This window comes from Schistocerca serialis, chromosome 1, assembly GCF_023864345.2.
Source record: "Schistocerca serialis cubense isolate TAMUIC-IGC-003099 chromosome 1, iqSchSeri2.2, whole genome shotgun sequence".
Taxonomy (NCBI): Eukaryota; Metazoa; Arthropoda; class Insecta; order Orthoptera; family Acrididae; genus Schistocerca; species Schistocerca serialis.
Genome location: NC_064638.1, coordinates 424,095,456 through 424,109,697, shown reverse-complemented (window position 1 = coordinate 424,109,697; position 14,242 = coordinate 424,095,456). Strand labels below are relative to the sequence as shown.

General features: G+C 41.3%; 1 protein-coding gene across 2 annotated transcripts in view; it reads left to right on the top strand.

Annotated features, from left to right (window-relative positions):
* LOC126472148 (uncharacterized) overlaps positions 1 to 14,242 on the top strand; it is a 628,043-nt gene that overhangs the window by 473,870 nt on the left and 139,931 nt on the right. For both annotated transcript variants that reach the window (XM_050099915.1, XM_050099914.1), the window contains exon 3: positions 6,963 to 7,116. In XM_050099915.1, coding sequence (XP_049955872.1) covers positions 6,963 to 7,116 — 154 coding nt within the window. The remainder of the gene's footprint in view (positions 1 to 6,962; positions 7,117 to 14,242) is intronic.

Genomic DNA, 14,242 nt, shown 5'->3' with positions numbered 1-14,242 from the left:
CCTTATTTATTAACAGAACTTAACACTAATGTTGATAATGCTTCTCCAATGTAATTAATAATTTTAAGCAAAAAAATTTCCGCGGACTTTGTGGTTCTCATAACGTTTTAATATGCAATTCGCGAATAGAGATTAGTCCACTTTCTGAATGTGGCCAATGGCTTTCAAGGGGCATTTAATGTTTCCGTTATTTTCATAATATTTTATATTTCTCTCTAACTTGTCGGTTATCTTCCTCATCTTCTATTCAAGATTCAGCTTTAATTTCACTTTGAATCTAGGGTGAGCATTCCCAGAATTATTATTTATTTTGTTTGTTCCGCCTTTCAGCAACATTCGGCGTTCGGTGCCTTTTTCCGTAGCAATTCCACATTGCGATGGCGATCTCCTTATTCTGTAGCCCGGACTCAAAAAGCAGCCAAAAAATTGAGTCTTTCGTTATCAGGAGCTTGCGCATGAATTTCAGTCCAATCGTTACTTACGCCCTTTGGGTTTACCAATGCGAGCGCTGCATACACGCTGACGTGAAGTCTTATAAATCTTTGCTCTGACGGTACTCCTCAGTTAGACCGAAATCTTGAATTTTCCTCCATAAACTGTACTTCGTATAGAAATAACATCCACTTACTTCAGTTGTGGGGGAAACACGACGAAATATCATTCACTTCTCTTGGACACCATGAGGAAATCCTGTTTAATCATACGGAACAGGTGAACATAGGGGTCCCCCTTCTTATTAGAGAAGAGAGCAGGACGAATACTACATGAAGAATGTTAGTTTCGTCAGTCGCTCCTCTAAGTGTGTACATATGGTGTAGATTTGTGTAAAGTGCGTGCTATATCACTTAGAAGTTCCATCTATAAAAAGTGGGATGACCTTCATAAGCTTTCTTTCCCTTTCTTTCCACTAAAAAATGATTCTCTTCTAATCTGCTGTTTTCCAGAATAAAACTGCTGCAGTCACCATCTTTTAATAGATCTTGAAGCAGGTCGGTTTCAGAACAGTGCTCGGGCTCTTGTTTGCTCCTCCACTCCTAACTACTCTGATAACGCAAGGACCTCTTTATATTTTCGGGTAATTCATTACCGTAACAAAATGATAACCTTTATTTTGAAGTTCCCCGTTTTATCCACTCATATCTGGGATAACTGGTGAGTTTATTCTCGAGTCCGCAGAGATGTTCGGACAGGTAAAACACTGCTGCATTTTTCGAATACATCTTCCCCTTGTAATGGTAGGCCTATTTGCTTAAGGACACCCATAAAAAAACACCTTTAGATTCTCAAAATTTACGATACGCCTACAAAATCACGATACATGTATCCAGTGTAATGAGTGTAATGGCTGCCCTTGGTCGTTGTAACAACTTCCGTACTGACAATCGTACTGGGAAAGTCGGAAGAAAAGCAAGCATAGGGACTTGTATTTCGACCAATGCGACGTTCACATTGTGCTTGAGGGAGAAGGGAGAGGGAGCAAATACCGTTCCGTCGGGACAGGAAAGTCCTTTGTGGGAACTGTTGTCGTCCAGCGGCCGAGTGTGGGGTGAGTGGCGGGGGAGGGGGGAGGAGCAGGGGTAGGGGCACGGCGCCTATGACCTCGGAACAGGTAAATCCTTCAGTTCACCCGTTATTTCTCCGAATCTCTGGAATCTGCAAATGTCCTTGTTCCCATATGTCCGGACATTGAAAAATCTACTTCTGCACCTGAAATAGTCTCACATTAGCGCTATGAGACTGGAATTTGTATTTGTTCACTCAGGAATGTTTTCATGCTTACTATGTTTTTTTCCGATGTAGAGAAATTGCGTCACTCGTCGTAAACTATAAAGGAAGGTGGAGGTCGGCGTCACGCTGCAGACTTGTCATGAGAAAAGCGAATTAGAACCACAGTAGAGAAACGCGTGTGCAAATTCATTGGTAACTGTTCGCAACATGCCACATACAAGGTAAATACAATGTCCGTGAAATACTTTATGAAATCTGTTAGTTAAATGGTAAACATAACTTAACAAATGCTACAGTATATAAAAGACTAACTCTTAAAGTGTATTTTTCTTTTTACTTCGTGACGCCGACAAGTAAGTTTGGAAAACCGCAACAGGGAGCCACGGACAGTAGTTGATGAAAATGGCGGCGAACCACGGAAAGTATGTTGTGTGGCAGAATTTGCCAGTTGCCAGTTGGTACTGAGTGCGCAAAGAGCTTTCTGTGGAAAGTTTCACAAGACACCACCAGGTTACATCAGTGTTGTGAAATGGCACGAGAAATTCGGGGAGGATGGATCTTTATGCGATGCAACGTGTTCGGGCCGACCAGATGTGTCAGAGCATCAGAGCAGAGGGTGGCTCACGCCACAACTTGATTCTGTCTTTAAACCCGATGACGCCCCTGGACTTTACCACAGTAGTGTACGAGATTACCTGAAAATGTGACGTTGCCATGTCGCTGGACAACCCATCCTACTGCCGTTCACCTGGTGCTACTCGAGTGGCCACCACGCTCACTGGAGTTGGCGCTTTGTGATTTTTTTCTTGTAGCGTTAACATCAAGGATAACGTTTGTTATGTTCCGTCTCTAACGCAGTATTTCCAAATCTTGCGACGCCGCATCGCAGCGTCTGATATCGTGGATCGGGTATGGGCAGAATTGAAGTACCGATTGCATGTATGCCGTATGATGAACTGTGGACCACATACAATGTTAGTAAATATTGTAAAAAATACTTTGAGCGTTTCTTACGTTCTTCGTGGCAATTTGTGTTATTCATCTACTTCACAATTCCCCTGCACAACTACCATGAAACACTTCTCGATGAGCACGGAATGTGGGTTCCGACATGAGGACAATTAATGCCCTCTTTCCACGCCTTTCCTGTAGTGTTTAGATTTCGAGCAGTAGCCCTTCCACATTAGTAGTAGTAGTAGTAGTAGTAGTAGTAGTAGTAGTAGTAATAATAATAATAATAATAATAATAATAATAACGTCTGAGACAGGAAAGAGAAGAAATAATAATCATAATAATAATATCCAGCGCACGATGTGTGCCCAACTTCAGCAATATCTTCAACTCCTGTCGGAGATCCAATCTGTGATCCGTTAAAGACATTTCCTCGTAACACACGTGCTATGTTCGTAGGTTACCTTCTCCGTGTGTAAAACTATTTCTTTGCATCGGTCGTATCTTTGATTTATTTGCGTTCTGTGCTCTTCGGACCTTGCATATATAAGAGAATTCTTGCGATGGTTTCTTTTATATTGCTTTTTGCATATCAAACCTCCAAGGCTTAAAGTCAAATTTCTGCCTGTCACTATTTTTCAAGAACAACTGAATTAAGCACCGCTGGTTAAATGCTGACTCAACCACGGATTTGTGCGTTGGACGTGACTAATGAAATTAATGGATTCTCATACCACTCTAACATTTATTAATTAACAGTGATTTCCACATATGATATTCGCTCATATTACGAAGTGTGACTATACTTTTAAACCATGTAACTACACCAAAATTGCAGCTGTTAGGTCATAACCCAGGTAATATCCCACTTTCTTTACACAGAAGCATTTGTTAATACTGAATTCTGCGTACGAAATTTCTCTCATTGTGATTCTTTGATGACAGTTTCGAAGGGTAAAGTATATTTTTAAACGTAAATCTACACCAAAATTCGCACTTGTTAGGCCGTAACCCACCAATGTGTTTTGGCGACATTTATGTATGGACTCAGGTACACGCTTTTATATCTTGTATCGTTTAAGGAAAATATGTTGGCAGCCACAGGTTTTTCTACTAGTTAATTCTGTGATTCTTCGTCCTTTCATTCTATAGCCAGTTCAGGTTTGGGAATTTGTAGGTGCAGCTGCTCTGAAGACATTGACGATAACGGGACCACTCTAAGATGACAGCAGATAACGCTAGGGGACAGAGCCATTTCGGCATTAATGGCATGACGTAACGTTAGGAGCTAACTGGCATAGCCTGTCCTCCACGGCAAACATCCGTTATCACACATGGCATCTGGTTTGGAGGATTCACTGTTCAGTAAGTGGGCTCAAGCTACCAGGTTGCCAATATATTTCAACAATTTTGCCGGAAAACTTTACAAAATCGCGCAAACCATACGATTGAAAGAGTTAATGAAACAGTTGTTTAGGAATTGAAATTTTTGTAGGAAGTAGCTACAGACTGGGATAATCTGAATGATAATTCATACTGTAGTTTGCATACGAATTTTTATTCAATAAGAAAGTTTACACCTATAAAGTACGTCTCAGAATTTGGAAGTGCCTTACGCACTGTAGCACTTTTTCTTTTTTTAAATTGTGACATGTATTCGTCTAGCATATTCAAAGATTTCAGTTATAGCCATAAGACAACTGCTTGTTTTGAAGCAATGGTGTACCCGTATACCACAAACTGCAACTTGTTTTGGCAATCCATTTGCGGCAGATAAAATATTTTTCTTAGTTTCGTTTTAAATTCCGAATTTTTCCTGAGATCAGGCTTATAGTAAATGTGTACAACACAGAAGAAGAAGGAGGAGGAGGAGATTATTATTATTATACCTTTGAACCAAAGTGTGTTAATTGTGTTCAGTGCTTTTACATAACTAAAAATACCTGACTTGGTGTTGTTGTGATGGATGCTATAGTGATATGAAGGATAAAATTAAGAAACATGAGTTAATAAAGTTCGCCTCTGTAACATTTCAGATGGGATTTAGCATAAATGAGATCCCAAGAAATAAATTCCACCACAATAACATCACTGAGGCGAACTAAGACCTAGATGATGATCAGATGTCCTCCTGAAGATGAAGTATCCAGCCTCGAATCGTGTTGTACAAAATTAATATATTCAGCTGTAACCAGTTAAAGTGTACCGTCTGTGGTTTCTATAGGATTCAAACAATTTTTTTTTTCTGACTACAAGAGCTACTGAAGTTCACTCCCTCATCCACCCACCCAGAGAGAGAGAGAGAGAGAGAGAGAGAGAGAGAGAGAGAGAGAGAGACGTTCGTAATTAATGACTGGAATGGGCATTTCTCCATAAGCGTCTCCATACGTTGAGTCTAGGTGGTGTGTATCACATTCACCGCCTGCGGTGAAATTTCACCCATAATTGGGTAACACACACAGAATAGAATGTGTTTCATTGTCTAGTTACTGATGAGTACGAGTATTCGATTTTGCCTTGCAGTTCCTCGAGCGCAAAGATATGTATCAGTGTTGTGACTTACTAGGGTCGAAGAGCTCACTTATTTCAGTAACGCCGTATAGAGGAAATAGCTGAGTGCGTAATCTAATAAAACGTTTGTCGTTATGTATAATATATACGATTAGCGTGGTTGCCAAAACTAGAGACGGTAGATACACGGAGTAAATATAAGTTTTTAAAACACGGCAATGGAAACGTGAGATAAATTTAATGAAATATGCGCGCAAATGTCAAGGCCTGGCTACTATGGATTGTACTGGGCAACCAATCACAGTTCCATCGCAGCACAGGTGTGAAGAAATGAATCCCCAAAATCGTAAATGCAACAAAATACGTAGAATAACTGCTGAACCATAAAGTGTTTTTGGCTTACAATAAGATTAAAAATTTATTTAGGTTACTAGCTATACCTGTGAGATATTTATAGCAATAAATTTTTGTTTGCCATCAGCTGTGTATATAATATTTATTTTTGTCCTGTTTCGCTTAATTAAATCACTAATTCACCGGAAGAAAAATGGTAACATTTGTTACTATAAAAATGCGTATTTCATAGAATTCCACGTCTTGTCATTGTCACGCGTGGTGTACGAAAATGCCTTCTATTAGAAATGTGCATTTTTAAGCCAACAGTTGTTACAATTTTTCTTCCAGTTGTTGGTTTAATTAACCGAAACGGGTCAAGAATAAATATTATATATACAGCCGATAGCAATACGATCCTACTACTAATGTAATATGGGAACATGTTCAGAACTATTTCGTCGCATATTTATTATGTATATGTAATGAGAAAAATATGCGGAAAGGCCACTGTGGTTGCTTTGGGAATAAAAGAAGCGAAACGCGCATGAGAGTGAAATAAATATCGTTTCATTTGGTCGGAGAGCCACACCTTAGGCTACTACTACTACTACTACTACTACTACTAATGCTACTACCACTACCACTGTTTTACTTGTTCGGTACTACATTTTGTGTATACGATAGGGTGTCCAGTTAGTTTTTATTAAAAAAACTGGACAGTTTAAAAAATTAAGAAAAGAACAGGGACAATGAAGCAAAAAAGGGCGGGGCGGCAAAAACTGTATGGACTAAATTTAATGAACGAAAAAGTTTTCGTACGCGTCATGCACACACATGATATCAAATGACTGAACAATAACTATTCTGCTCCATTACCACCGTACTTTTGACTTTTATGTATTTTATCAAGAAGTGCAGTTTCATTTGAACACTGATGTGATGTTTCATCGTATTAACGTGATCTCCAATGTCAAACCTCCCACCACGTCCGAAAACAAAGTTTGATTTTCGCAACAACACTCTACAGTTTCTCCGCTGCTAGTGGTAAAAGTAACTTACTTTTTATATTGCTCTTAAAATCACGCTTTCGTTTTGGCATGATGAAACTGAACGTGAATCGATACTACCAACTACAACATTACCAGTAAATAAACAAAGTTTGTAGAGCGAGTTATACAAGAAGCCCATTCTCACGTATGTATTAGCGCAATGGACAGTAAATTGCAAATCAACATCTGGTAGCGTAAAATGCGCTAGCCAAGCGGAATCACAGAAAACCGGGACATTCGAGAGCCGCAAAAAAACTTTCGGGATTGCGAGAGAGTTTGGGAAACAACGAGACTGCCCCGGGGGAAACGGGGCTAATAGACACCCTAGTATACGAGCAGCATCAAGAATCGGGGCGCTGATGGTTTGGCACAATTGCTTGTTGCAGCCTGAGCGAGTGCTACTTCGCGGGGAAGGGCGCGGCGCTGGTGCTGCCACCGACGGACCGCGTGCGCACTAGCAGCCGGCGCGTGAGCTCCGACATCCAGCAGCACCTGCAGTCCATGTTCTACCTGCTGCGCGCGCAGGACACGCTCAAGATGGTGAGTACGCTCTCGCTGCCGCACGCCGACCGCGGCGTCGCGGCCCGCGTCTTGGCCGCCGCGCGCCGCTCCAAGGGTCGCCCCGGGGCACCCCTCGACGTAGGCCGCGTCCCGAGGATGGAAGCCCTCAAGGTAATTCTGTGCTAGCTGCCGAGCACGCTGATCTTAGGACGTCCGTGGATAGCGGCAATACTAGATTCTACCTTTAGTAGCTTGGTGCTGCTTTTAATTTGGCATTACATGCAGCAAATGTGCTTGCTGGTTAGTTGCAGGTTTTTATTTCTTTGTATTTTTAAAGGGCGTAGTGTGTTATATCCATGGAGAAATTATTTTGAACTAACAGCTAGCTTGTTACCTGATGCTGAGGATTCGGCATTAAAATTGTTGATTCATCTATGATTGAGAGAGGCGGTTTTTTGGGTGCTTTACTTGTATTTACACATTAGATAGTGATGTTAGAAATGTTCTAGAGCTGTGTACAGATTGTTTCCTTGATTTTTAATTGTGTTGCCAACTGACGAGAGTGACCCGGTTCTCGAACTATCGCAGATGGAACGTGGTACCGATATGTGAAGGAATGTATCATTCTTGTCGGCGTTCAGTAGCAGAACAATGCGAGACACTGTCTAGCGCATGATGTTAAGTATCTACCACCGCATATGACAGGCATCGACCGAAACAGACGGCGAAGCTACCGTAGAAGAAGGATATTGCATCAGCGGAAGTCGTCTCCTGGGAAATACCCCAGAAGTTGCTTTCCGTGTTTATCAAATGTCGCCCATGTACTGCTGTCAAGAACTCTATACATAAAATTTCTGGTTTCTTCGGTAAATTTGCTACAGTGACTTTGCATTACGTCCTGAACAGAGAGTGTCGACAGTCGCCCATCCTCTTGGTGCAACAAGGACGCTAATTGAACTGATTAGCGATTGCTAACAGAGCGTCTCGGTAGCTGGATGAAGTCGCCTCGGCTTTACCAACTCGTCTGTCCTCGTTATGCTTATCGTTCGATTTATTAGCGTGGTTTTTACATGTCGTACAAATAGACTTACGGTCTACACAGCTCAGTGTGATACCAAAAAGCGCGATTATCCTTGCTCAGTTTCAAGTAAAGCCAAACTTGACCATGGTCCTCCTGCTGACTATTAGAAAATTCACAGCTCGTCAGTCAAAACTGCCTTATCGATTAGCAGGTGAGGTTTATCTGCGAGTTGAGGAATCGGTATCTGGAAGAATTAATATCGTGACTTCCGAACTTAGATGCTGCACTATGAGTAAGAAGGCACACTTTGGTGTCAGGGCTACGTCAAAGGACTTTCCGTTCGTGGTTACCATTAGCTCGTGATTTCGTAGTTGAAGCTAATTAGAGAATTCTGTTATCTGTACCGTGTATTTGTGGAATATTTCATTCATGCTTTGAGGAACGTAGACATATTCAGTATACACTTATGTTCATATTATTTCTTGTTTTGTTCTCATGCCAGATAGAAACATTCCGATTCCGTGTTTTCCGTGTGGATGCAAAATCATTAAACGTTACATATCTTTGGTAATAACAGTCCCTGTACAGCTAGAAGCTCGCGGTGGTTGTCTGAATTGTCTGTTCAGTCAATGTTGTCTGACGATGGTCTAGAAAGTCAAAATCCAGTTCACAAAAAAATACAAATAAATATTAGTGTGGAACATTAATTCTGTGTGTTTCTGTTTTTAATAAGTTTTGTTTACCATTACCCATAGCTTAAAATGCTGGTACTGGTTCACTCATGTAAAAGTCACAATGTTTGACTTCAAGAGATGAAACACCGTGCTCGGGGATACGAACAAACTAGCAGTTTATTTACCGGAAGCCACAAGTTCTGCTTTTGGAACTGCTGCACACGTTAAAGTATTGTAGATTTTCCTATTCCACGAACTTCAGCGCAGTCTGTGTCGACGAGAGATCTAATTTCTTCATTATTAATTCCTGGAGACTAGAGCGATAACAACTCTGTTGCTGTTAATATCAGTTTCAAAAGTCATGTTGCTAAATTTCAGACGTTTTTATTTAGCACTGTAGGAACCTTTGTTACTTTCCCTCCGTCTTTACTGATGACGATATCTCCAATATTCTGCTTCAGAGCCAGTGTCACTTCTCACAGACGCCCTTATTTTTCACATTGCCTTGCAAATAAAGATGTACGCTGTATCTAAAACTTATCTCAGTAATTAGCATTGCAAGTTTGTCCTCCATGCTTGGAGGATATTCTTTAGAATTAATGGGGACTAAACATTATGTGTCCCGATAGGACGGGAAATTAAAAAAGAAAAAGTGAATACCAGAAAGGGTTCATGAGTGTATTGACTTCAACAATATCACCAGGTTGACGCATTTACCTTAACGCTGACCTAGGTCTTCTTATGTTCGTAACATAGTGCTTCTTTCTGGCGAACCATGCCGTCACGGTGCCCTCTGCAGTTTTCTTGTTTGGGAAGTCGTGTCGTACGTCCAACTACTTCACCTCCGAAAAGCTGAAATTCGCTTAGTGATAAACCAGATGGTAGATAAACTGATCCGTCACTTCAGCTGTGAATAATTGGAGTAGTCATTCAGTTGATGCAGCAGCATTCGGTCGGCCATCGTCGTTCACACCACTTAGCCTGAGTATCTTTGGAAATGTCTTCACTATGAAGCCACGTTTATTTTTGTACCTGGCAACGACTTTGTGCTCAGAATGCCTCTGTACGTTATCAGGCAGAGACTATCTAGACTACATTTTTGCTCCTGGCATTTTCGCTGATGGTGAATGAGTGGTCCCTACGAAAGATCGTTACTGCTCCATATGCACCTGAACTGCCGTAACTGTAGTCTCGTGGTTATTTCTTGATTTTAATCAAACGCGGATACTGGGAGTTTGAAGAAAGTGGATCCCTGTGATGCACAACGCCTTTCTGGTGGATTCTTCTAGGAGCAATCTTTCTGCAGAGGAGGATAGCTGGTACACACTTACGAGAAGTCTCTCTGCCTTCTTGGTGGTTATATGGGCAAATAGTCAATGTATGTACTTCCTACACATGAATGTTGCTTCATTTTCACCCTTTTTAGTAATAAAATTGAAACAAAACACACATTGCTAAATGTTTAATGTATCGTGGGCTTGGATACTGTTGAGGAATTCTCTATTCACGACCGTGCGCTTAGCATTTCGGTTGAAGTACTCTTACGCGAATCAGTAGATGTTTCGCGTGTCGCTGCAATTCGTGCCGACTATCGAACGTCGAGTCTGAGCCGCTATTACGCAGAACAGCGATCGATAGTAATAAAGACTGCGCTAAGAAACTGGGACAACGACCGGCGGTCATACACACGGGCGCTAGGTTCATATAGATTGCTGCGTCATATCATTTCTCTAGTTGCAAAAGTAACTACACCTGTGACTGTAGTTCCTCATTGTGTACCGATGTATATGGGAATAATGGATTCTTAGACTCAGAAAAAAACTTCAACATTGATTGTAATTTCAACAAACGAGTCACGTCCTCCTGTCGTGTAGCGAACTTCTGTTGATAGTATCACTTTTTATTCTAACACACTGTCATTTTCTTTTCCTTGTTCTGCAGGAAGACAATGAACACTGTCTAAGGAAATAGGACCACCGATGCTTGTTGGCGTGCTTTCGATATTACATTTGGCAGCTGCACAGGCGAGTTCCAGTGAAACGCGCGGGCAGAAAATTGCTTACGAGAAGGCAATTCAAGCCAATTTGCAGATAGCGTTAGTAGAAACGAGTTAATGTGGGGTGACCGGGTCATGGAGCTGTTAACCGCAGAGCATGTGAGGGAGCCTCTTCCTTTTAACATCTTTCACTTTCTATCCCCATGGGCAGCGTAATGTTCTACTGCGAAGCGCCTGTGGCCTCAATGAGGAATTGGATGATTTTACAATAACGATCGATGTTTAAATCTGTATTTTGTGTTCAGTATGGGCAACGCTGGATTGTAAACTATGCTGAGTCCTCTGCAGGTAGCAGATGCTTCACCGGTTCCCTGATAATGTATCATAGACAAAAGGTATTTACAATTTTTTACGCCAGAGTCGAAATAGATCGTTGTTCATCCTATGTGCGCCGCTGCATCGTATAGATATCAGACTCTCGGTTGATGATTCTTTCACTAGTATCTTCTACGTCTTACTGCAAGGTAACACTTTGAGTGCTTCTTCGTTGAAAAGTGAGGTAATAGCCGTATTTGTATTGTGTCTGCGTGTTCCAAGTTAACGTGAACTTTTTGTTGGTTGCACATCCTTTCTTACTTAAATATCATTTTTATTTCCGATGCACTGACAGTGTAGAGATGAAATGCGAGGCTTCAGTGTTCTCTAGATGATTAAAGCACACGGTAGCAGAAATATACGGACTGTCATGTTTTTAGTCTTTGTCCTCAGACAGTGCAACACAAGTTACGTTCCGCAACTGTCTTGCCCCGCAGTTCCTGCAGATCTGCCGTGGATATACGTCAGGTACTCGAAAGAGCTATGAGAGCTACATTTTTTCTACTTTTTCGTGTTCTGTGTTGTATGTATGTGAAATTGTGGACTCTCACAGTGAATGGTCTGTAGGACTGCCACATTGTAAAAGAAAATTTTAAGGTTCTGATTTTGTGATCACGTAGAACTTATTTTTGTCAGGGACTTTATTATGGTCCTGGCGTGCGTGGTATGTGCTATTCTGAAAGCCCGCAATGGAATCGCGTTTCGTTGCCTTAATAAGGCATCGCGTAATGTGTGTGCTGAGTCTATTGGCAGCGCAGCTAGGTCAACGCGGAGCAGCTGTCTGTCCGCCCGCCCGTCAGTCATTCCACTCTCGACCCATGCAACGCATTGCGTTGAATCCAGGAATTACATCCATAAAGCGCTCAATTTTCATATTGAATTTTACGGAATGAGCACATTTGCTATCTATACACATTTTATGTAGTAGGTTAGATGCTTCACGGCAGTTTCACAAGGCTGTTTTACTATAAACTTTGTTATGAAGAAAAAGCAGATATATTTGGAGGCGAAGATGCAAGAGGTGGCAAGGCTGTATGAATTCTGAAACTATTTTTTAAACTAAAATCCTGAAACTGTTTAGTTTAAAAAACTAGTGGCCCTGTGTAAAGTGAACAGTTAAGTAAATACGACAAGAGAATTATTGCGTATGTAGCCGTTGTTATTGTAGTCTCTCAGTACTGTTGCTGTCAAACACGCGCTGCAGTTGTTTCCTGTCGACAAAAGCCTTTCTATGGCGTCCGTTGCAATCGCAGATTGCTCTGCCTCTGAAGCGAAAATTACTTTTACCACTTTTAAACTGAATTGTTTAGCGTATAGCCTAGGCGTGATCATTATCAGTACGTGGCCGGTAGTCCATTGGAAATACTTATTTTTCTTTGTTAAAATTCCATGCCAGGCTGGTTGCGGTATCCTTACAAAGGAGATATTAATTTTCTACATCTGATACAAAAGGAGCCTAAAGTTGATTTACCCACGGCGCACTAAAAACCTAGCAGAATATGCGCACGCCACTAAAATCCAGCCTTCCAAGATACTGTAGATTCATTCCCTCATAACTTCTCTCTGTCGCATTTTATGTAATGGAGTACGGTACCAATGTGCTATTCGCGGATATTCTACAGCATGAACGTCTTAATTTTCGGTCCAGTCGGCTGTATTCCGTAGGACATGGTTGCATGCTGCTATCGGCTTTCATATATTATTACGATTTAATTCGTTTACCCATCTTCTAGAACAGTTGGTCACACGTTAACAGTACTGTGCTAGTACTAACAAAGTTATCCGCTGTACGTTCCAAAGCGTATATACTAGGACCTTGAGAAAGGTTAACCCGTAAGATTGGGAACTTCTTATCAGACAGGATGCAGTACGTGATATTGAGAGGAGGATCTTCAGAAACACAGAAATGACTCCAGATGTGCCCCAGGAAAATGCTGTACTTACTTAATAACTTAGTGGATGGTATTAGTTGCAGTGTCAGACTTTTCACAAGTGCCAATTGTTTATGAGGAAGTATGAGTTGATAAATATTGTGTTAGAATCTATTCATATCTGGAGAAAAACTCAATTTTACGCAAAGATTGGCAGGTACTAGACTAAACAACGGCGCTTTGTGTAGTAAAATGTGAACTTATGCAATTGACAAAAGGTAACACTCCAGTATCTTTTGATTGTAGAGTTTATGAGTCGCAGCTGCAGCGAGCCACATAATTGAAATACCTGGGATCAATAGCATGTGGAGATACGAAATGGATCGATTTGCGTAGTCTTTGATGTAAGCAGAATAAACTGCAGTTTTGGTTTATTGACATGGTGCTGGAAAACTATTTCGTTTGCGAAAGATATTGCTTGCGCTCGCAGTGTAATACAGCTCAAGGTGCGGGTTGGGCGTCCGGCGTTCTAAGAATGGACGTGCGTCCTTTACTAAGGAGGGTAGCGCAGACGATCACTATTTCGTGCACCTGTTTTCATTGTAGAACGTACGAATATTCTATTCTTTGACCTTCTAAAATTTCCTCTCGTAGAGACCGTGATAGTAAAACAAACTGATAGCACGTACAGATAAATGGAAGCAATCATTCCACCCACACTCGAACCGTGAATGGAATGCAATGAAACAGATACCACTGATACAGGAAGAGACCTCAATTAATTGTGATCCGTGGAGTGTAGATGTGGACGCCTGGTTTGGAGAGTGTAGTTGTGGCTAAGTATGCCTACACTCGTTAGGACTCTGCTATGAAGGTACGTTTACGTTTGAATCAGTCCTGAGAAGTCGCTACCGAGCAATGACTGCAAATATTGAAAAGCTTCTATCACCGTCCTCCGTGATGGTTTTGTTTCGCAGTCTCACTCGTCACCGCGCTCCTAGCGATTTGCGGTGCTCGAGATAAATTTGTGCGACGCATTTTATGTAGTAGGTTAGATGCTTCGACGCTGCTTCACAATGCAGTTTTATTATAGTCTATAAACTTTGTTATGAAGAAAAAGTAGATATATTTGGAGGCGAAGATGCAAGATGTGGCAAGGGTGTATGAATTCTGAAACTGTCACAGGTATGTCCTTAGAAAGACCACACGGGAAGTATTGCGTATGCAA